Genomic DNA, 23470 nt, shown 5'->3' on the forward strand with positions numbered 1-23470 from the left:
GATAGCCCATTAGCTAAGAGCACCGAATACTCTTCCAGAGAATAAGGGTTTGATTCCAGCACCTATATGGTGGCTCATAATTCAGGGGATCCAATGCCCCCTTCTAGTTTTTGTGGGCACATATATGGTTCACACATAAACTCCAACACTCAATTAAAAAAATTAAAAAATGTAAATGGACGTTACATTTTTAGGCACAGCAAGGGACATCACCTCAATTATTTAGAAAAAAGACACCAATATATTCTTTAATCCTAAATGACTTAAAATGCTTGCCTTGATAGGGAAGTATTCAGAAGGTGGCTTGTTAAAGCCGCCGGGAACACTGCAGTACTCGGTGGGGTAGATAAGTGTGGTAGAACGAAGAAGATGATGCAGAAGGTTGCAGGACAGTGTGTAGCCCTGTTTACAGGTCAGGTGTAGGGTTCGCTGGAGAATCTTCACAAGCTCCTCCCTATAGAGAAGTAATTTCTTCCCATCCACACGAGTAATCTGAAAGGAAAGGGGAAAAAGAAAAAAAAAATACTCGAAGGCACTTGATTTTAAGTCTTGAGTACGCAATTCAAGGCTCATTCAATATTTGACACTAGGGTAGCTTATAAACAATGTTCCTGTAGATGTCTTCAACTCATTTTAAAAGTGTCATTTTTCACTATACATTAGTAATTAATTTTTAAAAATAAAAACAATGTTTTCTAATCTTACGCTTTCATATGCCAAAGCAATATCCCTTTTAAAATAATCAACATTTCTTTAAGGAACAAAATGCAAAATGTGTCTATTTAAATTTCTAAACTATCTCATAAAGAAAACTCAGGTTTGACTGGTGACCAAATTTTTAATGCAAAAGATTTCCAAGAGTCAGGCTTAGTGGTACACACCTTCAACCCCAGCGTCAGGCCTGACCTGGACCACATAGTGACAACTCCTCCTCTCAAACAAAAACAAAAACAAAAAACCCTAGACATTAAAAAAAAAAAAAGCCAAATCTGAAAACTGAATAACTGATATGTTGTTCATCTTTAACGGAAAGGTGGACTGGGAACATTTCCATCTCATTGACAACGACACACTTTGAACTATCCTATCCCATCCTTCTAAAGCTAGAGCCTAGCCTGACGGTGACGCCTATAAATCCAGCACTCAGGAGGCCAAGAAAGAAAGATTGCCACGAGTTCTTACATTAGAAATATGAGACCCAGTCTCATTAAAACAACAACAATAAATCCCCAGATGTCTGACTTTTCATATGCTTTATGCCAGTCAACAAAACAAAACAAAAACAAAAACTAAACTCTAGAAGAAAGCATTTAAATGCTCATAGTACCTCAGACAGAAGCTGGAGGCTCCACAGCAACTCTTTGTCTAGCTCTTCTTCATTCAATACATCATCATCTAAAATGGCAAAAGAGCATCAGGAAAGAATCACACGAATCCACTGGATGTTTTTGTTAAAATGTTTCTATTTTATATTCCTAATAGTTCAGAAAAATCTTTCAGAAAGAAAGACTTAAGGTGAAGTCACTACAAAAAGAAGTGGAAATCTATTTTTAAGGAAATCTCTGGTGCCTTTGATCCCAGCACTTGGGAGGGAAAGGAAGGCAGATCTCTGTGAGTTAGAGGGCCATCCGGTCTACAAAGCAAGTCCAGGACAGCCAGGGTCTGTTACACAGAGAGACCCTGTCTCAAAAAAACAAAAAAAACCAATCAACTAAACAACCAATCGACCAAACAAGACAGACAACAAACTAACCAAGACCTCTGATAACTGACATCTCTTTTTAAAAGGCTGGATTTTCAAAGTAGCTCCTAATAGCTGTTTCATGAAAATATTAATTCAATATGGCATGACTTCAAACTTACTTACCAACCTGGATGGTACACTGTGTGTGTGTGTGTGTGTGTGTGTGTGTAAGGGGGATATATGGGTACACATCTGTAATCCCAGCACTTGGGAGGCAGAGCAGGTGGATCTCTGTGAGTTCCCAGGACAGTGAGGGCTACATAGAGACCCTTTCTCAAAAATATTAAATTAATAAAATATAAATGCTATATAGAGTACCAAAAAAAAAAAAAAAACAACCCTTATTGACATTAACAGAGTTCTAGGAATGAAGAAAAACTTTATTGAAAATTACACAGAATAATAAGGTTTTCCTTTTTGTGACTTACTCATTGTAAGCTGAGTTATGACACCATAGCAGTGGGGAACAAATAGCTTCAGGGATTCTTCTGGGCAGCACTGAAAATCAATTTGTATAAATAAAGTGTCATTTTTTTTAAAGTAAATACTTAAGAGTCACAAAATATGAAGTAGCCCTATTTCCACTAGCCAAAAGCAGTATGTCTTAATAACAATTATGAAATAACCATACACCCATCACCCAATAAGGCTGAATACAAGACAGAATGTTTGAGGCCAACCTGGGCTAAAGCAAGAAACAATATCTAAACAAAAATCAAAATGCAACAAAACCTACTTTAACAGCAGCACGGCACATGTCTGCCACCATGCGGCCTGCAACTCTTGTTTCAAATATATGTGAAACAGAAAAGTTAAAGACCTTCTGAAGGGCCACCTGTTGATACAGAAGAAATGAAAACAATCAGCATAATTCTTTAGAAATTAGTCATCTTGGGGAACACTAAAGAAAATAATAAACTATTCCAACATAACTAAGAAGTAAAATTTTAACCATCAATTAGATTCAGATCTAAAAACAGTCTCTGTGGATTATTATAACTTAAACAAAACATCTGAGGGGGTTAACAGGACAGCTCAGCAAGTAAAGGTGATTGCCACCTTTACCTAAGTTTTAACCTCAGAACCTGCATCGTAGAAAGAGAGGACAGACTGCCATATGTGGTCTCCATGTGCACAGTGGCATTTACACCCACATACACAGAAGAGAGGGAAAAGAGCTAAGGAAGGAAACAGTAAAAAAAAAAAAAAAAAAAAAAACAAGCAAAAACCACTTGAAGAGTAAGAGTTACCTTGAAATACAAGTGCTATGTTCAATTACAGCAAATGGAACCCAAATTCAAGTTAATCACTTTGTTGTACAGTTAATACAATAGACCAGGAAACTTTCTGAATATCTGTTTCTTAAAATCTGTCATCCTGACAAGTCTCAACTATAAATAACTATATCTAATTTAAAGGACTGAAACATGCCAAATATAGAGGCGTACATCTATAAGCCCAGCAAGTGTGGACTATAAGCCCAACAAGTATAGAGGCTTACATCTATAAGGCCAGCAAGTATGAAACTGAGACAAAAGGATCATTGTCTATCGAGAGTAGCCTGGGACACATAGCAAGTTCCTGGCTAGCCTAGGGTACACAACCAAGACTTGTAACAAAAATAAACAAAACTCCAAAAGACTTGAAGCAGCCTATTTAATTTTACAATGATGTCACAAAATCTTAACCTACATGAAGGAATAAATTAACAAATACCAAAAGCTAAAAACAAGTCTTGTCTAGTAATAGACAGTTTACGTTCGCTTCTTTATACTCTTTCTGTTGCTGAGTCTTTGTGTTTTGTTCTTTGTTTGTCTGAGACAGAGTCTCATGCAGCCAGGCTTGCTTGAGGATACCCTGAATCCATCTATTTCCTCCCTCCTTCTCTCAGATCCTGGAGCAAAAGCAGGGCATAGCAGCTCATGCCTTTAATCCCACCACCGAGAACGCAGAGGCAGGAAGGTCTGTTAAGTTATAGGGCAACCTGGTCTACATAGTAGGTTCCAGAATAGCCAGAGCCACATAGTGACACCCTGCCTCAAAAGACAAAACAAAGGCTGGGACAAGTGTATATTGCTATACCTGACCTATACTCATATATTCCTAGTAACTATTATAGGTAGGTGTAGTTTGTTTTTTCGTTTTGTTTTTTGTTTTTGTTTTCCGAGACGGGGTTTCTCTGTGTGTAGCGCTGGCTGTCCTGGAACTTGCTTTGTAGACGAGGCTGGCCTCAAACTCACAGAGATCTGCCTGCCTCCGCCTCCTAAGTGCTGGGATTACAGGAGTGTGCCACCATGCCTGACAATACAGCTTAGGTTTTAATCAGGATGAACATGTTAAATGTTAATTAATCTTGAAGGGAGAAAAAAATAGTAGTCATTTTAAACACCATATACCTAGAGGTATGAGCCTCTGTCAGGTGAATGGATGTTTATGCCTTAAAAGAAAACCACTTCTGATTTATCGTAAGATTACTGTACCAAGGGTTTAGCTTCTAGTTTATGTAATATGTAATTTCCAAAAACGTCTCTCATCAATCAAATTATAAATTTAAAAAATACAGTCAATATCAGGCCAGGTGACACTCCCCTATAAACTGAGCACTTGAGAGAGAGGTGAAAAATAGCAAGTTCAAGTGCAATCTGTGCCACAAAGCAAATGTTTACCCACTCCCCTGAAGGAACTTGTACCATTCACAGCGTCCTCATCGACTGAGAAACTGATGGTCCTTACAATGTGTTTTTGTTTATAGGCACTAAATACTATAACTCATTAACACTGATCCCAAGGTCAGCAGTAACTCATGCTTGTTCAAGCTTACCTAATTCAATTACTATTCAGGAAGCACACCTCTCATATGCCTAGAAACATCAGAACTCATTCATTATATTTCAGTTTTAAATTGCAAAGTCACCAAAGTAAACCTTAAAAATGCAAAGTATGTATTACTAAGTAGATCACTTAAAAAACATTTGTGGCTGCACGTGGCCTGTATGAGAGACGTGTGGCAATGAACAGACTCTCTTTATCCCCTCACACACACACAATGAATTCTACAAGTAAGTATGCTGTAGTTACTTTACAATGAGGACTAACAAGGTTTTTAAAACTTTCTTTTGAGTATAAAGGATAAACTGGTAACACACACTTAAAATGGAGCTGACACTCAATGCAAAAACATTAAACAAAAAGATTGGAATTATTTTTTGTAGTAATGTTCTCTTACCATAAATATTTCTTTGGAACATTGTGTGAGGATTGTACTAAATGTAGAAGACAAACCTAATTCAACCAAACTCTCCAAATGAGTCATTTTCTCTGTTTCTGTCTCTTCCCTTGTTTGCTCCAGCGTGCTACTTTCTATTAGTCCAAAGCATCTAAATAATCCAAACAAAGCATATTTTAAGAACAAAAAATATTGGTGACAGTCAGGTAAACCACCTTTGTTATTACTATTCAAGACATATCTACTCAATTTCTTTATGACTCATAAATGGACTATCCTTTTTACTTTACAGTACTAGCTTCAGCTTTGGGTAAAATCTAAATAAAAGGTTACAGCACAGAAATAAACTAGTTTCTAGCTAACCTCCCCCTTAAAGCTACCTGAGAAAAGACAGGACTGAGTTATCAGCTTACCTGTCCATAAATTGTAAGACGAAATCCTCAAATTCAGCAGTGGCCGAACAAAGTTCTTTTTCTATCTATAATATTGTAGTGCAGGAAAAAATTACAAATATGCTTAATTTTCCCCCTCTGAACTCATGAAATTCAATTATAACCTAACAATCAAATCTGATGCAAGTTTTTGTGAGTTAGATGTGGTCATAAACACCATAACCATACACATCAAGTCAGAGCCATTTCACTACCTCATTTGGACCAAGGCAACCAACTTTGTTATCAACTCCAGTTCTGTAACGCTGTAAAGGACAACACTGTACTACTTCATATCCAAATGGTGCAAATAACAACATGCTTACAAGAAAGAGAGCATCTGACAACCTCAGGACACTGCTTTCACAACAGAGGGTGGGGTGGGGTGGTGCTACTGGTGTCTAGGAGAGCAGGACACGCACACCAGTAACTAGTGCGCAATGGAGGGACAACCTCCCATAACAAAGAACTACCTGGTTCACAGGTGTCCCTGCTGAGACACTATGTATATCTTAGGTTCTTGGCATCCAGCTGGGAGCACTGCAGATTTAAGTGCCATGTTGGTTTTCTGTGGTCAAAGGCTCTAATTTTAGTTTCAGTGGCATTCAATTTTCTTTCTTAATTGTATGTGTATATGAACATTTGCCATACATGAGGAGGTCAGAGAACAACTTTATAGTCACTTCTTTGCTTCCATCTTTTGTCTTTTGAGACAGGGTTTCTCTGTGTAGCCTTGGACTCTCTTTGTAGACCAGGCTGTCCTCAAACTCACAGAGATCCACCTGCCTCTGCCTCCCTTTGTGCTGGGATTACAGGTGTGTGCCACCACGCCCGGCTGAGACAGGGTCTTGATATGTAATATAGGTTTGCCTTGAACTAACTCATGATCCTCTTGTCTCAGTTTTCTGAACACTGTGATTGCTAGTGTGTGTCACACCAGCTTCCCTATCCTTTTAGTAATTGTACTTTCTAGAACCTATCTGAAACTGGTTTTGAAGAATTAAAGATTCCTATACATACATGGTAATAACACATTTCAGTTAAGCCTGGAATAGCCAGAAAGCGTTCTTACTTCTGTGAGGTCGGTTCTTTCTTGCAGCACAGATGAACAGTCTACTAAAGGCACCAGAGTAGAAAAGGTTCCTATAAATTGGAATGTGATCTATGGGAAGAGACAAAAGGATTTTCAACTTTAATTATGTAATTCTACATCAATACATCAAAAGCTAAGTACAAATATTCAAATTATCTTAAGGGAAATCCCATACTGATGTCTCTGGATATTTTTCATTTAGAATTAAATTTCCTTTTTTGGGAGGTGGGGGTGGTGGGGGTGGGATGAGGTAAAACTAACTCAAACATGAAACCCATTATGCAGCCAAATATGAGTTCAAACTCATGGTAGTCATCCTGGCTCAGCCTCCCAGATGCTGTGGTCCCACGAGTGGCCACTACACCTAACTCTGAAATTAAACATTTTAAGGTTCCTAGCAATTAGCTGACCATTCCTTTAATAACAAAGTTATAGTAAACTTTGTTCCCATTATATATTGAATTTAAACACATAGTTCTCTAATCTTTTGTCACTGAAAAGTTACTTTTTCTTCCGCCTGAAAATACAGGGAAATTCTAAACTTCCAGAGAACAGGAAATAAGGAAAGACAGCAAAGCCATATTCTATAACTTTTCTGTTGCTGTTCATGGGGATTTTGTTATTCTGAAACAGCATCACTATGTAGTCCAAACTAGTCTCAAACTTGACTCGGTTTCCAAATGCTTGGTTGTCTGCCGCTATTCCCAGCTTTGGTACCCTGTAACTTTTCATCATACTCCCTTAAGTTACCCATGTAGACACAGAAAAGGACAAGAGATAACATCCTGCAACTTTCAGTATGGCTAAGAAAACTGCAAATATATAATGCAGGGGTGTTTTTTTGTTTGTTTGTTTTTGGTGTTTCGAGACAGGGTTTATCTGTGGAGCCCTAGCTGTCTTTGTAAACTAGGATGGCCTTGAACTTGCAGATATCCACCTGTCTCTGCCTCCTGAGTACTGGGATTAAAGGTGTGCACCACAGCACCCAGCTATACAACGAGTTTTAAACATCTTTAAACATATGTAGGTCAGGATGAAGAGGTGGCTCAGAGGTTAAGAGCATTGGCTTCTCTTCCAAAGGATCTGGGGGTTCAAACCCCAGCATCCGTGTGGCACTTCACAACTGTCTGCAACTCCAGTTCCTGTAGGTTCACCCTTGTATACATATATATGGAGGCAAAACACAAATGTAAAATAAATAATAAATAAAAAATATATCAAGAAAAATTACAAAGGAAGGTATTACATAAATCAATTGTGCACAAATCTCTACCCAAGCATTTAAAATGTAATATATGTGCCATGACATTTTTACATTGAGCTATGTTACCTAGAGGTATCTAACTACAAAGAAAAGATGCCTATTTAGACAATAACAACTACAAAACATAATTATTGTCCATATGCTTACCATGCATTTACTAAAGTCATTTGGATCCACCCCAGGCAATGCTCTCATCAACAGAGGTAGCATGTGTGTTGGACCTTCAGGAAACCATTTGCTGCCTGATACCAAACTTCGTGCTACTCCAATTACACAACTTAAAGTAGCTGTGAGCTGGTGAGGTTCTGTTAATGTCTCTAAAGCAGGGTATGTTCTATAATTTAAAACAAAATACAGTTTAAACATTAAATATACTAAGTTCATAAGCTGCATTTTGACTTACAGTATTATAGATAGCAGAATACTTAGAGCTTTCCTACTCACATGAACAAATTTATACACATAAACAGTACAGGTGGGCTGGAGAGATGGCTCAGAGGTTAAGAGCACTGGCTGCTCTTCCAAAGGTCTGAGTTCAATTCCCAGCAACCACATGGTGGCTCACAAGAGGGCACAGATCTGGTCCCCTCGTCTGGCCTGCATGTATACATGCAGGCAGAACACTGTATACACAATAAATAAATGTATTTTTAAGAAAGGAACAGTACTGATACGCCTGCAGAGTCTGCTTCTGTGTCTGATCGTGTCTCCATATAAACTCCAGTTAAAACGAGCATAAACTGATAGGCTTTCACTGTTCCAGCCAACTTCAGCCACATCATACTGACTAAGAATGACAAAGGACAAACATTCTACTTATCCTTCGCCTATTGGTCCTTTTTTTTTTTTTTTTTTTTTTTTTTGAGGTAGGGTCTCATGTTGCCTAGTCTAGGTTCCAACTTACCATGAAGCTGAGGATGACCTTGAGTTTCTGATCCTATTCTCATCATCCTATGCTAAAGTGCTAGAATTATAAGCTTGTGCCATCATATCAGGTTTTATATGCAGTGCTATAAAGGAATCTACCAACTGAGTCACATCTTTCTACCTTATTTTTCTGAATCAGGGTCTCACTGAAAGTGGAACTCACTGTTTGGCTACATTGGTCAGCCAGCAAGTTCCAAGGATGTTCGTGGCCTTGCCTTTCCAGAGAAGGGGTCACAGGTACCTAGCTTTTTAAGTGGATACCTAGGATCTTTACTCAGAACTTTGCAAATCTACTTTGTACAGAAGAAATATATAAGCATATTAATATTTATTTATGAAGAAATATAAATGACAACAGTAGTGTCATTAGGTTTTTAAATTTAATTATATGTGTACAGGTGTTTTGCTCAAATGTTATGCTTGTGCGCTTGGTACCAATGGTGCCAGAAAAGAACATTAAATCTACTGGAATTGGAGTTACAATGGTTGTGATCTGCCATGTGGGTGCTGGGAATCAAACTCAGGTCCTTTGTAATAACAAGAGAGCCATCTATCCAGACCAAAAAAATATTGTCACTTTTTAGTTGGGAAAGGGAGAAAACGAAGAAGCCAGTTTTCGTGTTTTGTACCTGTATTCCCAACAAGGTTTGGGGTAAGCCTGACCTACAAAATGAGACCCTGTCAGACAGAAGAGAACATGGTTGGGTTGTAGCTCAGTGGAAGAGTGCTTGCCTAGGACACATTTTTCCGGGGGCTAGAGAGATGGTTCAGAGGTTAACAACACTGACTGCTCTTCCAGAGGTCCTGAGTTCAATTTCCAGAAACCACACGGTGGCTCACAACCATCTATAATGAGATCTGGTGTTCTCTTCTGGTGTGCAGGTGTACATGCAGGCAGAGAGCATTGTATACATAATAATAAATACATCTCTTAAAAGATATATTTGTCTAGAAAAGATCTGGGGTTTTGTTCTTTGTCTGTTTTGAGACAAGGTTTCATACTACATAACCCTGGCATACCAAGAATCTACTATGGTAACCAGTAGAATGTTATTTTAGAAAATGGTTTCAACATAAAAAAAAAGAAATGAATGTAATATAACTGACACACTAAAGACATTTAATGTTGTGATATATAAAAATAATAATGATATTAAAATTTTCTTCCAGACTCAGTGGCACACACCTGTAATCCCAGTGCTTTGGGAGGCAGAGACAGGTGAATTGCTGTGAGTAAAAGGCCAGCCTAGGGGGCTGGAGAGATGGCTCAGTGGTTAAGAGCACTGCCTGCTCTTCCAAAGGACTCGGATTCAATTCCCAGCAACCACATGGCAGCTCACAACTGTCTGTAACTCCAAGATCTGACACCCTCACACCAATGCACATGAATTAAGATTAAATTAAAAAAAAAAAAGGCAGGCCTGGTCTATAAAGTGAGTCCAGGACAGCCAAGGCTACAGAGAAACCCTGTCTTGAAAAACCAAAAACTAAAAATAAAAAATGTTTTTTGTCTTCATTGAGTCTCTGCTCCCCGTTCTCAATATTTATTGTTATGCTTAATACAAACAGATAAAAACCTGAGTAAATGAAATAGAAAACCTTTTCTTGTCAATAAGCCTTTAAGTTACCAATTCAATAAATCTAAAAAACATTGTGCTTCTCTTCTAGAAACAGGTGGGTATAAATATGAAAGACACAAAACAGAGCCACAGGCAAAGAAAGGGAGCCAAGGAGAACGGAAGAGACAGTAGGCGATGCCTGAGGCATCTACCAAACATAAGAAAGATGAGCTTACCTTTCAAGCACAGGTGGTATTACTAACTCAGGTCTCATGAGTGCAAGGTTCTGCAGAGCCTGGGCTGCTTCTAGACTACCAGTTTTGCTAAACATAGCCAAGAGGACAGGCTGAATAATGCATTGTACAAAGTCTGTAACATCTTGATCAGTAAGCTTATGGCTCTCAGGCACAGGAGTTAACCATGATGGCTTCTTGTATCTTTCACGATGTAACCGCCTAACAACACTGTTTGGCAACCGCTGAAGGAGCTTCATTAACTTGTTCTGGGAACACAGAAACAAAAGGTTCAACTTTGCTAAAGGTTCTAGGTAGGTTCAACTTTCCTACACAGATATTTACAGTTCCTCTCACACAAGAAAAAAGAGAAGAGGAAGAGGAGGAGGAGGAGAAACTTTCATGCTCTAATTACACAGAAAAACATACTACACCAACTAACAAACAGTGGTTTGTTTTGTTTTGTTGTTTTTTTTTTAGGGTTTTGGGTTTCTCTGTGTAGCCATTGCTATCTTGGACTCCCTTTGTAGACCAGGCTGGCCTCGAACTCACAGTGAATTTCCTGCCTCTGCCTCCCAAGTGCTGGGATTAAAGGCGTGCACCACCATGCCCAGCCCAAACAGTGATTTTTTTTTTAATTCAAGGATTTACATTGTTGTTTTATTTTCCTTTAGGCAGGGTCACGCTGTGTATAGCACAGCCTAGCTTTGTGATCTTCTTGCCATTTTCATGGGTGCTAAGAAAACAGGCACATGCCTCCATGCCTTGCCTAAAATTCTTTTTTTTTTTTAAATATATTTATTATGTATTCATTGTTCTGCCCACATATACACCTGCACACCACAAAGGGCATCAGATCCCATTATAGATGGTTTTAAGCCACCATGTGGTTGCTGGGAATTGAACTCAGAATCTCTAGAAGAACAGTCAGTGCTCTTAACCTCTGAGCCATCTCTCCAACCCCCTAAAATTCTTTTTTAAAGAGTTTCTAGCCAGGCATGGTGGCACACATCAGGAGGCACAGACACAGGGATCTCTGATAATTTAAAGCCAACCTGGATTATACATTGAGTTCTGAGCCAGCCAGGGGGACACAGTGAGACCCTGCCTTAAAAGAGGAGAAGGGGAGGAAAAGTTCCTTGCTACCAAATAACATTTTCATACACACACACATACCTATTTAAAATTCACTTTAATAAGGTTATTGAAAGACAAAGCAAAGCCAGGCATGGTGTCGTAGGCCTTTGATCCCAGCATTTAGGAGGCAGAGGCAGGTGGATCGCTGTGAGTTAGAGGCCAGCCTGGTCTACAAAGCAAGTCCAGGACAGCCAAGGCTACACAGAGAAACTCTGTCTTGAAAAACAAACAAAAACAAAACATAACTGAAACAGATAAAATTGATACAATGTGCCTATGCTTTTGTGGCATTACTTATCATTTTGTTGCCAGTATTTACCATTTTGTTACTAATAACCATGTGACATTATGCTAGTCTATTTCTAGATGTCTTTTAAACACACCTATTTGGGTCTAATCACTTATACACAGCCAAAGTTTATATGAAAGACAGGAAATATCACAGTTCTAAGATAAGCAATAGTTAAATATGACTATATTTTTAAATCTTCAAATACTACAATACAAACTGAGCATACTTACCAGCCAACGCCCATTATTTGAAGGATGATAAAAAGATGTGATGCTGTTAAACAACCCAGCTAAATGTTTTTGTACTAATTTACTTGGTCCACCCTGTCCAGATGAGAGAGAGGTTAATGTCTATATTATACTGTATATGAACTAATAAAATAAGTCAAACCATATATATATCTATATATATAATGTGAGTCCCCTTTCTCCTAACAGTTGTATCTCTGAATCATTCAAAAAACAACTCCCCAATGATCTTTGCACAAATCAGTTTAAGACATTCCAATAAACACAAGAACAACTTACTTAATTCTAAATATAAAGCTGAAAAGATGCCACCATTCAACTTAGGGGAACAGTAGACTTTCCTGTTCTTAAGTAAAAAACAAGGATACAACAATTTAACATAAAGACTGTCATCTTGATATAATCAAGAGTTGTAATAGGGGACTGGAGAGATGGCTCAGAGGTTAGAAGCACTGTCTGTTCTTCCAAAGGTCCTGAGTTCAATTCCCAGCAACGGATGGTGGCTCACACCATCTATAATGAGACCTGATGCCCTCTTCTGGCCTGCAGGTGTACATGTGGGCAGAATACTGTATAAGTAATACATAAATAAATCTTTTATTTTAAAAAAAAAAAGTGATAATAGGGGCTGGTGAAATGGCTCATAAGTAAAAACGATGCCTCAAGCTTGTAATGTTTAACACAGGACACACATGACAGAGAGAACAGACACCCCCATGTTGTTCTTTAACCTTCCCATGGGTACTGTGGCTCCCATGTACAAGCACACAATCCAAACAAACAAACAAATGAAGTTCTTCTATGTAACAATGGGGGAGTTTCGATCTCTTGCTGTAAATCTGTATCAACATTCTGTCTTTTCCACTGATCATCAAATTTACACATTCTCAAATTTAAAGCAACAATTTAAGGAGGTAAGAAATATTAAAATAAATCCTGTAATTTTAATGTAAAGCTGCTATAATAGTATATTTATATCTGAAAGATGACACTGAAATCCACATGGAAATTTACACACTACAGATCTGAAAATTAGGGGATATACCACACCAGAAAAGAGCTGAATCTTTCATATATGAGGTTCTGGGTTCAATCCCCAGCAAAAATGTAGGGGAAAGGGGGAGAGGGGAGGAAAGAGAAGAAGAGGGGAAGGGAGGGGAGGGAAGGAAAAAAGAAAGGGCAAAGGGAAAGCAAGGGAAGAGGCGTAAAAGTAAATTAGAAAACTATTTAATAATTTAAGTGATCAACTAAGCTTTTAACATGGACTTGAATCCAAAGGTTAAAGAAAATACAGGTGAAAAAAAAAAAGAACATACAGGTGAATTTTATAAAACACATAAGTAACTACAAACCATCATTGCGGTGATCCATATTACAGCATGTCCTATATCATAAGCATTTGTTAAAAATCTTGGGACTAACACTTGACTGCTTCCCACTGGGAGGTTCAGGCTTCTCAGAATCCTTGTAAATATCTTTTAAAGCAAAACAAAATAAATTCAGGAATAAAAAGGTTCTTAAGTATCAAAATAACTCCTTAAATAGCTAGGTAAGTTTTAGGTATTAGTCTTAAATACACTGCCATTTTTTTGTTCGTGGGATTCTAAGAAAAATTATGAGTGTCTAGCAACTTGCTTTCTACTTTAGAAAGTAGATATAACAAATTTATTGTATGAAGTTCTGAGGTCAGAGGCCACAGATATGAAGCATCTATGTCCATGAACTCAAGCAATGAGATATTTATACTTAAAGAAAAAAGAGAAAAATGAAGCTAGTGCAGTTAAACATAAAGCCTTTCACCTTTTCACTCTCGGTACACATACTTTCCCATGCTCTCATTCCATGCCAAAGATGCTTGACAGCAGCAGCCCTAAGGCAAGTGCCTGGCAGGCCACTGTCACTCTTCAAACTGTAGAGCTTTAAGTGCTCCCTAAGTCTTTGTGTGCAAGGCTGCATGCAACAACTGGGTTTTAGGGTTTTTTATTTTTCTGTTTGGTTGGTTGTTGGTTGATTTTTCTGGGTTTTTTTTGAGACAGGGTTCTCTGTGTAGCCCTGGCGCTCTTGGATTTGTTTTTGTAGACTAAGCTGGCCTCGAACACAGTGATCCACCTGTCTCTGCCTCCCTAGTGCTTGGATCACAGGCATACGCCACTGTGCCTGACTTGATATAACTATATTCTAATGTAATTAAATTTATGCTTAAGCTATCATTACTGATAGGGGTCCAAATAAGAGGAAGGAACACCTGCTTCTGTCCCTTTGTTTCTAAAAGCTACAGTGGAGAAGAACGCAAGCAGAAGCAGCCAAGGCCCTTCTGTTGACTCCCAGTCCTGTTCTAATGTCAACTCCCACTTCCTGCAAGGCTTTGCAAAAGATTCCACTACAGCTGAAGCAACACAGCTCTAGAGATAACTTAGCTTTCATTTCTAAAGGGATAGAGGTCTAACACTCCAGAATGCAATCGAATTTAACCCAGAAAATTCTTTGGAATGAATAAACTTGTGATATTCCTAGTAATTTACTATTTTCTACATTATTCTCAAAATTACACTTCATGTCCTCCATGGCAAGAGGCACATAGCACTCGGCATTAATGGTTTAAAAAAAAAATCCCTTTACCACATAATGTAAGTATCAGGACTACGATATACATATTCAGATTTTTAAATTACCTTTGGTACATATGGATCCCAATCTATGTATCCTATATTATCTGTAGCCAATCGAGCAAAGAGATTTACTAATTGCTGGAAAAACAAAACAAAACAAAATAATGTTAAGCTGATGCATTTGTTTTTAAACGTTAGTTATAATCCTTATTCTGTTGGCTTATTGTCTTGAGAGGTCTTGAGATGGTTTTCACTATGTGCCAGAATGGTCTTGACTTGATGATAACCCTGCCTTAGCCTCCCAAGTGCTAGGACTGTAGGTGTGTGCGGCCACGCCCGTTCCTTCCTCGTGTGTTCCTTTCAGCACTCAGTAGAACCACGTACATAGTTTATTCAAATTTTGTTTTTGTTTTTTTCAAGACAGGGTTTCTCTGTGTAGTACTGACTGGCCTAGACTCACTTTGTAGACCAGGCTGGCCTTGAACTCACAGAAATCTGCCTGCCTCTGTAACTCTGAGTGCTGGGATTACAGGTGTGCATCACCACACCCAGCTGACTTTGCTTTTTAAAACTTCCAAATTTAAGATCTGATTCATGCCACCCATTTAAAATCAATTGCAAGCAAAATACTCCTCAAAGGGAAAAACCACAAAGCATTATGCACAATGAAAGTTGAAAGGAAAATGTATCTATATATGCCTCCATCAAATATCCAATAGTATCTGTAATAAGTACTAACAGAAGCAAAGAGCAGCCGTGTACTTCTGCACGCTTGTCTACTTCTGTTAGAAAATAGTAAGATGAAAGAAATTAAGTGGCCCTGGAGGGACGGCTACAGGTTAGGAGCCCACAACACTCTTGCAGAAGAACCAGCTCAGGTTCTAGCACACATATCTGGTGGCTCAAAAATACCTGTACAGAAAAACCCCGCTGTGACAAGGGCTGTTTACCCTCAGAGCTTCAGGTGACCAGTTCAGTCACCATCCTGGGTCTTCCTCCAGTTCTCTTCTGCCTCCTGATGTTTCTGAGCCTAGAGATTGAGCCAGAGCAGCTGGGCTCTGTGGCCACCAGAAAGAGACACTAGGTGGGGGTGTTGCAGAAGTCACCATTGTAGAGTCAAAGATAAGTGCTCTGCAGTACTGAAGAAGCCAGGCCTCAACCACAGCCTGGTGCTGAACCACAAAGACATGCTCTTTAGTGGCTGGGCAGAGGTGGCAGAGGTAGAAACAGGCATCTGACATCTGCACCCCACCCTCAACACACTAAGCTTATCCATAAAGACCGCTCCAGCACTGCAAAAACAAAACAACACAGCTCCAGTTCTAGTGGATATGATGCCTGTGGCCTCCTCAGGCACCTGTGCTCACATGTATATACTCACCTATCTACAGACAAACAGGTACACTTGAACACCCCCATGTGCGTGTACACACACACACACACACACACACACACACACACGCACACGCACACACACACACACACACACTCACACACTTATAAAAAGAAAAAAATAGAATACTTACCCCCTCCCACTGTGGGAGATTTTGCACTGAAACCCAAAGGCCAATTAATTCCTCAAACCAAAGTCTGAAGAAGAAAAATTTTGTTATGAATAGCAAGTAATTATAGAAAGTGGTTCAAAGGCAGGTAGTCTTTGTACTTCTAAATCTATTATTGTTACTGATAACTATACAATCTAGGAAAACAATATTGAAAGTTTCTAACTTCATGGAGCAAAGACTTTCTCAATATTCCTTTTCCTGTTTATTTGTGCTATAAAATGTAATCTCATCCTCTAAATGTTCTGAATTGTTAAATAACTATTGTTCACTTTTACTTAACAACTGTCACAACCTTCTCTCTCATATTATTCGCCTTTCTCCTTTTCTGACATTTTCCCATTATAGCTGTTGTATTTTTTCCTCTTCTGATATCTTTTTCTTTTCACTTCAAAAAAATTTTTTTAATTTTATTAATTTATTCTTATTACATCTCAATTGTTAGCCCATCCCTTGTATCTTCCTATTCCTCCCTCCCTCCCACTTCCCCCCTACTCCCCTCCCTTATGTCTGTGACTGAGGGGGACCTCCTCCCCCTATATATGCTCTTAGGGCATCAAGTCTCTTCTTGGTAACCTGCTATCCTTCCTCTGAGTGCCACCAGGCCTCCCCATCCAGGGGACGTGGTCAGAAATGGGGCACCAGAGTTTGTGTGAAAGTCAGACCTCACTCTCCACTCAACAGTGGAAAATGTCCTGTCCATTGGCCAGGTCTGGGTAGGGGTTCGAAGTCTACTGCCTATATTTTCCTTGGCTGGGGCCATAGTTTGAGCAGCACCTCTTCTGATATCTTAAAGCCATCATTTTCATTAGGCTTGTCATTTCTTTACAATTATATGCTCAGCTGTTTTAGCCTTCACGCTTGAATTATAATAAATAGAATTAATGAGCCACGTGCACATTTTTTAGCTCCTTGCTAGTTATTGGTATTGCTGTATCCTAGCATATGTCAAATATACACACACTTACTTAAAACCTTTATGATGCAGTTCTGGAGGAAGGGAGGTAGGAAGAAATATTTCAAAATAAGTGATGGCTTTTTGCATCGTTACATCAAAAGGACACATTAAAGGCCGCCATTCTTCTAACATTTCTGCTGTTGCATCTGCTGGAAAATATCTTTAAAAAGAGAAGGGGGAAAAAAAAGGAAAAAACAAGGTTTCCATGTATCTGACCATTGGATTAAAAACTCCATAATACTTATGTATGATTGACAAAAGTGGGAAGAAAAGGCTAGGGAATTAGCACCACTTGCCCAGCACCTGCGAGTCCCCAGGTTTATTGCCCAGCAGCAAAAGAGGAATGAGTCCCACTAGAAATATCAAGGTTCCTACAATAAAAACATACTTTGACAAAGATAGAATAAATATTCTGCCCCACTTAAAAGAAAGTCAACTCCTTTTTACCTAAAAAACTTTCAGAAGATGATTTGAGGCTGAAAAAACATTGTTACTTAGGTTTTCAACATAGAAAACATGGTTGTGGATTAAATAACAGCAACTGAAAAATTCTTAATAAAACTCAAGTCTACGTAGGTGATAAATAATCAGTAACAATAAGACAGAGGCAACAGCCCAGGAATTTCTGTGATATTTTAGATAAGCCTGTGGGTGCCATGCACTCTCATGGTACTTCATACCAGAGGGAAGGAAGTTCTAGAGGGTCTGTGTGTGTGTGTGTGTGTGTGTGTGTGTGTGTGTGTGTGTGTGTGTTTCTGTCTTTCTCTGTCTCTCTCTCTGTCTCTCTGTCTTGCGCGCGCACACACACACACACACACACACACACATAAAATGAAGGCACATGATTTTATGAGGCCACATGTAAATTTGCTAAATTCATCTGCAAAGGTACAAGGGTGGGGGGTGCGGGGTGGGGGGGAAGGGGAAGAATGCAAACCTATAATCCTAGCACTGTGATGTGGAGGCAATATGACCACAGTTCAAAGCTAACATGGCAACTTGAGACCTTGTTTCATTTTCTCAATCAATGTGAGATATAAAGTATCATATCTGAGAAATTTTTATTCTTTCCAAAGAAGTCAACTTATAGGTTTGACCTACACAGCATATTAACCTATCATATTTTCATAAACCTTTAGCTTAAAGAACATACCTTATCACTTTATATGAAAAATAAAATTACACTTCTATTAAATTCACCACACATTTCTGCCAGGTATTAAATGTAGCAAATTGCAATTTAAAGCAGAATCACCACCACTGAACTATGTTCCACCTTCAAGGACCTTACACATCAAATTCCCCTTCCAAATATTTCTGAATCAGTTCAAAACAAAGTTAATACTAATTAAAAATGCCATCCTCCAGTCTCTACAGATGTGCCATGGTACATATATCCCCCACCTTACACACAAAGAGAGAGAGAGACAGAGAGACAGAGACAGAGAAAGACAGAGAGACAGAGACAGAGAGAGTGAGTTAGTTAACTTTAAAAAATACAGTCAAGAACTAGGAACACGGGCTGGAGAGTTGGCTCAGTGGTTAAGAGCACTGTCTGCTCTTCCAAAGGTCCCAGGTTCAATTCCCAGCACCCACATGGCAGCTCACAACTGTCTGTAACTCCAAGATCTGACACCCTTACACCAATGCACATAAATTAAAAATTAAAAAAAAAAAAAGGAACTAGGAACACTATGTGTGCTCAATGACTAGCACTACAATATCAGAAACTATTTATACCTTTAATTTCTTCTTCAAAGTATACTAAAAAAGGAAGAAGGGTGGGGGAAGGGCCACAGGTAAAACAAGAAGCTTTATAAATTATGAGTACTTACGGCCGGCAGCTTTTCACGAGTGTTTTGAGAACATTTTCTACAGAACTGGAGGAGAAAAGGGCATTTGATAAATTACATTGGGGTATTTAAAGAATACAGTTAATTCTACAACCTATATCTCGAAAATACAAATATAAGTTCAGATATTATCTGTTCACATATAATTACTAAACCTTTTCATTGCTGTAGACAGAATTACAAGGATTATCTACCTAGACTCCTAGTCAGCTTTTTCCCTTGCCCTCACTTTGCCACCCTGCCCCCCCACACCCCCACTTCTTGGTGATAAATAAAACAAAAGAAAACACTAAACTGGGATAAAAAAGATAAATCCCCTTTCAGTCTTTACAATGGCCATATTAAACACACACAAAGTAAGCCTAATGGCAAGAAATTCTAAATAGTAATTTTTGTGGTAGTGCACCAAATCTAAACTGAGATATAACGAAATACAGTGTGCTTCTATCAGCACTGGTAGAAAGAAGTCTTGTTAAACACTTAAAAGAATTTTTTAACCCTCCCAGGCATTTTACTGCTAGTAGCAATGATCAAAAACAACAACTATCCTGTTTAAAGAGCTACTCATGAAATCAGGTGAGTAAATGAAAAACTCACATGAACTTCAATGAAAAGGCCATGGATACCGGTTTAAATACATGCTCAAGTATAAAGTTAAGATAGCAACTAAGACCATAGCCAAAACTGGTCAGATGCAAACAAAACAAAGGGATATCATACACTGAAGTTTAAAACAAATCTGTGACTACTTACAGTATGAGAAATATAAATAGAAACACAAAAATGCTCAAAATTCAAGGGCAGGGCAGAGGTGTTAAGGCTTCAGAGATTTTATCACTAAACCTTTTGAAATTCTTGAAGTCCAGAGGTCTGACCAATTTCTCTGAAAGCTTAAGAACTAAACTCTAAGGAACAAACAGCACAAAACACACTCAGCACAAGAACTCAATAGATTATATAGCTTCAACCTACAAAGAAAACTGCAATCTTGTTATTAACTAACTCCTTTAAGCATCACCTTTCAAACTCTGGGGGTGAGGATGGAGGTGGATATCAAGAAGTACACTTTAAAACAACAACAACAACAACAGCGGCCAATCAGGAAACATTGTTTTGATCCCCAGCTCAGAGCAATGCTCTACTCTCTCACACACAAAAAGGCAAGACAATTAAGAAGCACAGTCTACTGGTCATCTAAGGTTGCCTAGTGAAAAGAGGGAGTGGTGATAAACATTCCTCTAACTACATTTGAAGACCCCTGAAGCCCACGGCTGTACTTACTACTCCAGGATATCCAATGTGCTTCTAATAAGGCTGTTCAAATGTGCAGGGATACCTCAACTTCTGCTTACTTTCAATAATCAATAAATGCTTTCTATCAGGGGAACAAACGGCATGGATCTTGGGTCTTCTTCCAGTTTGGATTGAAGAGCCAGTTAGTAACAAATACAGAGTCAACATGTAGAAAGCCATCTGGTTCATTTAAGTTCAGACTTTTAAGGTGAGTTCTGAAACAGGAGCTGTATTTCTAAGGAAAAGAACAAGATGCCTATCTTCACATTAACTTTCCATTGATTTTACTAGTTTTGTAGCAGCTGGTTTCAGATTTAATTGTTGTGGAAATCCTGCTATTTCTCCTAAGTAACTTCCCTACACCAAGAAAGCAACTATCCTGACATTAGACACCATTCCAAAGGGCAAGCCATCAAAGGCCACACAGCTCAAGGTTGCCTTCATGCCAGAAGCAAGCACAGGAAGCCAATGATCACACCTACTCCTGTAACTGGTTACTGAGCCAAGGGTTGCAGAGTGTGATTTCATTCACATAAAGTCAACTCCAACCCCTTCTTCCACATAAGGTCTGCACCATGGAATTTATGCTCTTTATTCAGAAAAGGGTACAATCTCTCTAACCTGTGATATCTGTATAGTGACCTTTTGTGATTCTTGTAATCTCTCAAGATGAAGGAAACAATGTTTCTGTTTAAAAATAAAATAAAAGGTTAAGGCTAGATGCTACTAGACCATATTTTACTAATTTTTAGAGGGAGTGAATAATCACTACTTAAGTTCCAATTGTTGGAAACGCATACTAAACTGATAACTCAAACTGCTGTTTTAAAAAGGAATCTACAGAGTTGGATAGGGTTTATCACATCCCATTTTCTCTTAGAAATTGTACTTCGTTAAAAATACAAAAAACAAAAACAAAAAAAACAAAAACAAAAACAAAAACAAAAGCCACAGCATACACAGTGCTTCAGTTTGAACCTAAGAGTCAAAGAAATCTGAATTTGAATAGGAATTCCACTGTTTCAAAGGTTTCAAGGAGTATAATATTACAGCTCAGTACTTTTCATCATGACAAATAATACCTACCCTCTCATAAAGCTGTAGATATAGGTTATTGTGTAATTCAAATGCTGGTTTCTGTACTCCCCCATATCTGGTTGTAATCCTTATTCTGTTTATCTCCTGTCTCAATATTGTATAAACCTGCTCCCCAACCATCCTGATATGCCAATTAAGCACCTTATAGCCTATCGCTAGGGCTGGACTTCCTGACAACCAGGGGAGGAATTATAAGAGGAAGTGTGGGGTTCTGCAAGGGATGCAGCCACAGGCAGAGGTGCAGGAGATATAAAGACTTAGCTGAAGCAAACAAAGAACTAAAATGCAAGTAACTTGGGGTTTTGGCAAAGATGGTGTCAGGATAACAGAGGGTTAAGAACAGACTTAAACTGTTCAAGATTGTGTGGTAAAGCTTTATAAAAATATAAAAGAGTCAATTATTTGCATGATAGCCAGTAGGCAGATTGCTATGAGTTTGAGGCCAGCCTGGTCTACAAAGCAAGTCCAGGACAGCCAAGGCTACACAGAAAAACCCTGTCTCAAAAAAAAAAAAAAAAAACCAAAAATTAACTAATGTAATGAAAGCTGCTGGGTAGCTTATATTTATTTGTTATCATAGTAAATGTTCACCATTAACTCATACTTTGCAAAACTCATTGCACTTGTAATTTTGCAGAAACAAAACCTTGTGCTCGTTTTAACAGCGATTCTTCTGCTATCGGTCACGAGTTCATCACTCAGGACATCACACCCAGGTGAGAAACTTCTCTTTAATGATTACTTTAGTATTATGAACAGAAAATGAATTCTTCAGCTCTTGTTCCAGGTTCAGCCTCATGTGAATTTTCCTCTCTGCACCTCAACTTTCTCATGATGGCACTACTGTACTCTAATTGTACCGGGACACGACAAGAAAGTTAGCAGTCTGCTTCCACTTACTAAAAAGTGAACTTCAAATTCATGACTCTTAGTTTTATTTAACTATCAAGATCAGATTAGGCTTTTGTTTTTTGTTTTGTTTTGTTTTTTCTATTTTTACGGTTTTTCAGGATAAGGTTCTCTGCGTAGCCTTGGCTGTCCTAGAACTCACTATGTAGACCAGGCTGTCCAGAGATCTGCCTGCTTCTGCCTTCCCAGTAGTGGGGTTAAAGGCATGCACCACCACTGCCCGGCTTAGATTAATTTTCTTTTTAAAAGTTTTTTAAAAAGAACTATTTATTTTATGTGTATGAGTGTTTTGTCTGCATGTATGTCTCTGCACCACTGTGTGCCTGGAAAACATGGAGGTCAAAAGACAGTATAGGATCCTCTGGGGCTAGAGTTACACACAATAGATAGTTGTGAGTCACCAAGTAGGTATTGGAAATCAAATCCATGTGCTCTGGAAGAGGGTGCAGTGTTCTTAATCACCAAGCCACCACCAAGATTAACTTTTTCCCCATTTAATCTCTTTATAGCCTGATCCCAGGCCCCTCCCTCCTCTTCTCTCAGTCCTCACCCTCATGCCCGTCACCTCACTTCCCCCCTCACCTCCTCAGCAAAGGGGAGAGAAGGAATATCCAACCCATCCTGGCACCACGCACTGGAACAGGACTAAATGTATCCTCTCCCACGGTGGCCAGACAAGGCAGCCCAGCTAGGGGAAAGGGATCTAGAGGCAGGCAATAGTCAGAGACAGCCCCCTACTCCTATTGTTAGGGGACATATATGTTGACCAAGCTGCACATCTGCTACATATGTATAGGGGGCCTAGGCATGCTCTTTACTTGCTGGCTCAATCTCTGAGCACCCCATGGGCCCAGTTAGTTTATTCTGTAGATCTTCTTGTGGTGTCCTTGACCCCTCAGGCTACATTACATTAATCCATCCTCCCACTCTTCCACAGAACTCTCCGAGCTCTGTCTATTGTTTGGCTATGGGTCTCTGCATCTGTTTTGGATGCTGGATGAAGCCTCTCAGAAGACGGTTATGCTAGGCTCCTG

The 23470-nt window shown here is 38.9% G+C and overlaps 1 protein-coding gene across 4 annotated transcripts in view; it reads right to left on the reverse strand.

The window, feature by feature from the left end:
* Positions 1 to 23470, reverse strand: part of PSME4 (proteasome activator subunit 4) — a 108835-nt gene that overhangs the window by 57478 nt on the left and 27887 nt on the right. For 2 of the 4 annotated variants that reach the window (XM_084760720.1, XM_084760721.1), the window contains 15 exons: positions 19119 to 19163; positions 17294 to 17443; positions 16290 to 16353; positions 14827 to 14901; positions 13507 to 13629; positions 12137 to 12229; positions 10481 to 10746; positions 7906 to 8092; positions 6474 to 6563; positions 5384 to 5448; positions 4971 to 5121; positions 2481 to 2579; positions 2173 to 2242; positions 1328 to 1395; positions 277 to 492 (listed from right to left, as the gene is read on the reverse strand). In XM_084760720.1, coding sequence (XP_084616846.1) covers positions 277 to 492; positions 1328 to 1395; positions 2173 to 2242; positions 2481 to 2579; positions 4971 to 5121; positions 5384 to 5448; positions 6474 to 6563; positions 7906 to 8092; positions 10481 to 10746; positions 12137 to 12229; positions 13507 to 13629; positions 14827 to 14901; positions 16290 to 16353; positions 17294 to 17443; positions 19119 to 19163 — 1762 coding nt within the window. Of the gene's footprint in view, positions 1 to 276; positions 493 to 1327; positions 1396 to 2172; positions 2243 to 2480; positions 2580 to 4970; positions 5122 to 5383; positions 5449 to 6473; positions 6564 to 7905; positions 8093 to 10480; positions 10747 to 12136; positions 12230 to 13506; positions 13630 to 14826; positions 14902 to 16289; positions 16354 to 17293; positions 17444 to 19118; positions 19164 to 20417; positions 20951 to 21050; positions 21117 to 23470 lie in introns of those variants that run through there. The other 2 variants (XM_084760719.1, XM_084760722.1) reach the window with 2 other exon arrangements.

This window comes from Acomys minous (genome assembly GCF_964271855.1).
Source record: "Acomys minous genome assembly, chromosome: 15".
In the NCBI taxonomy this organism is placed as follows: Eukaryota; Metazoa; Chordata; class Mammalia; order Rodentia; family Muridae; genus Acomys; species Acomys minous.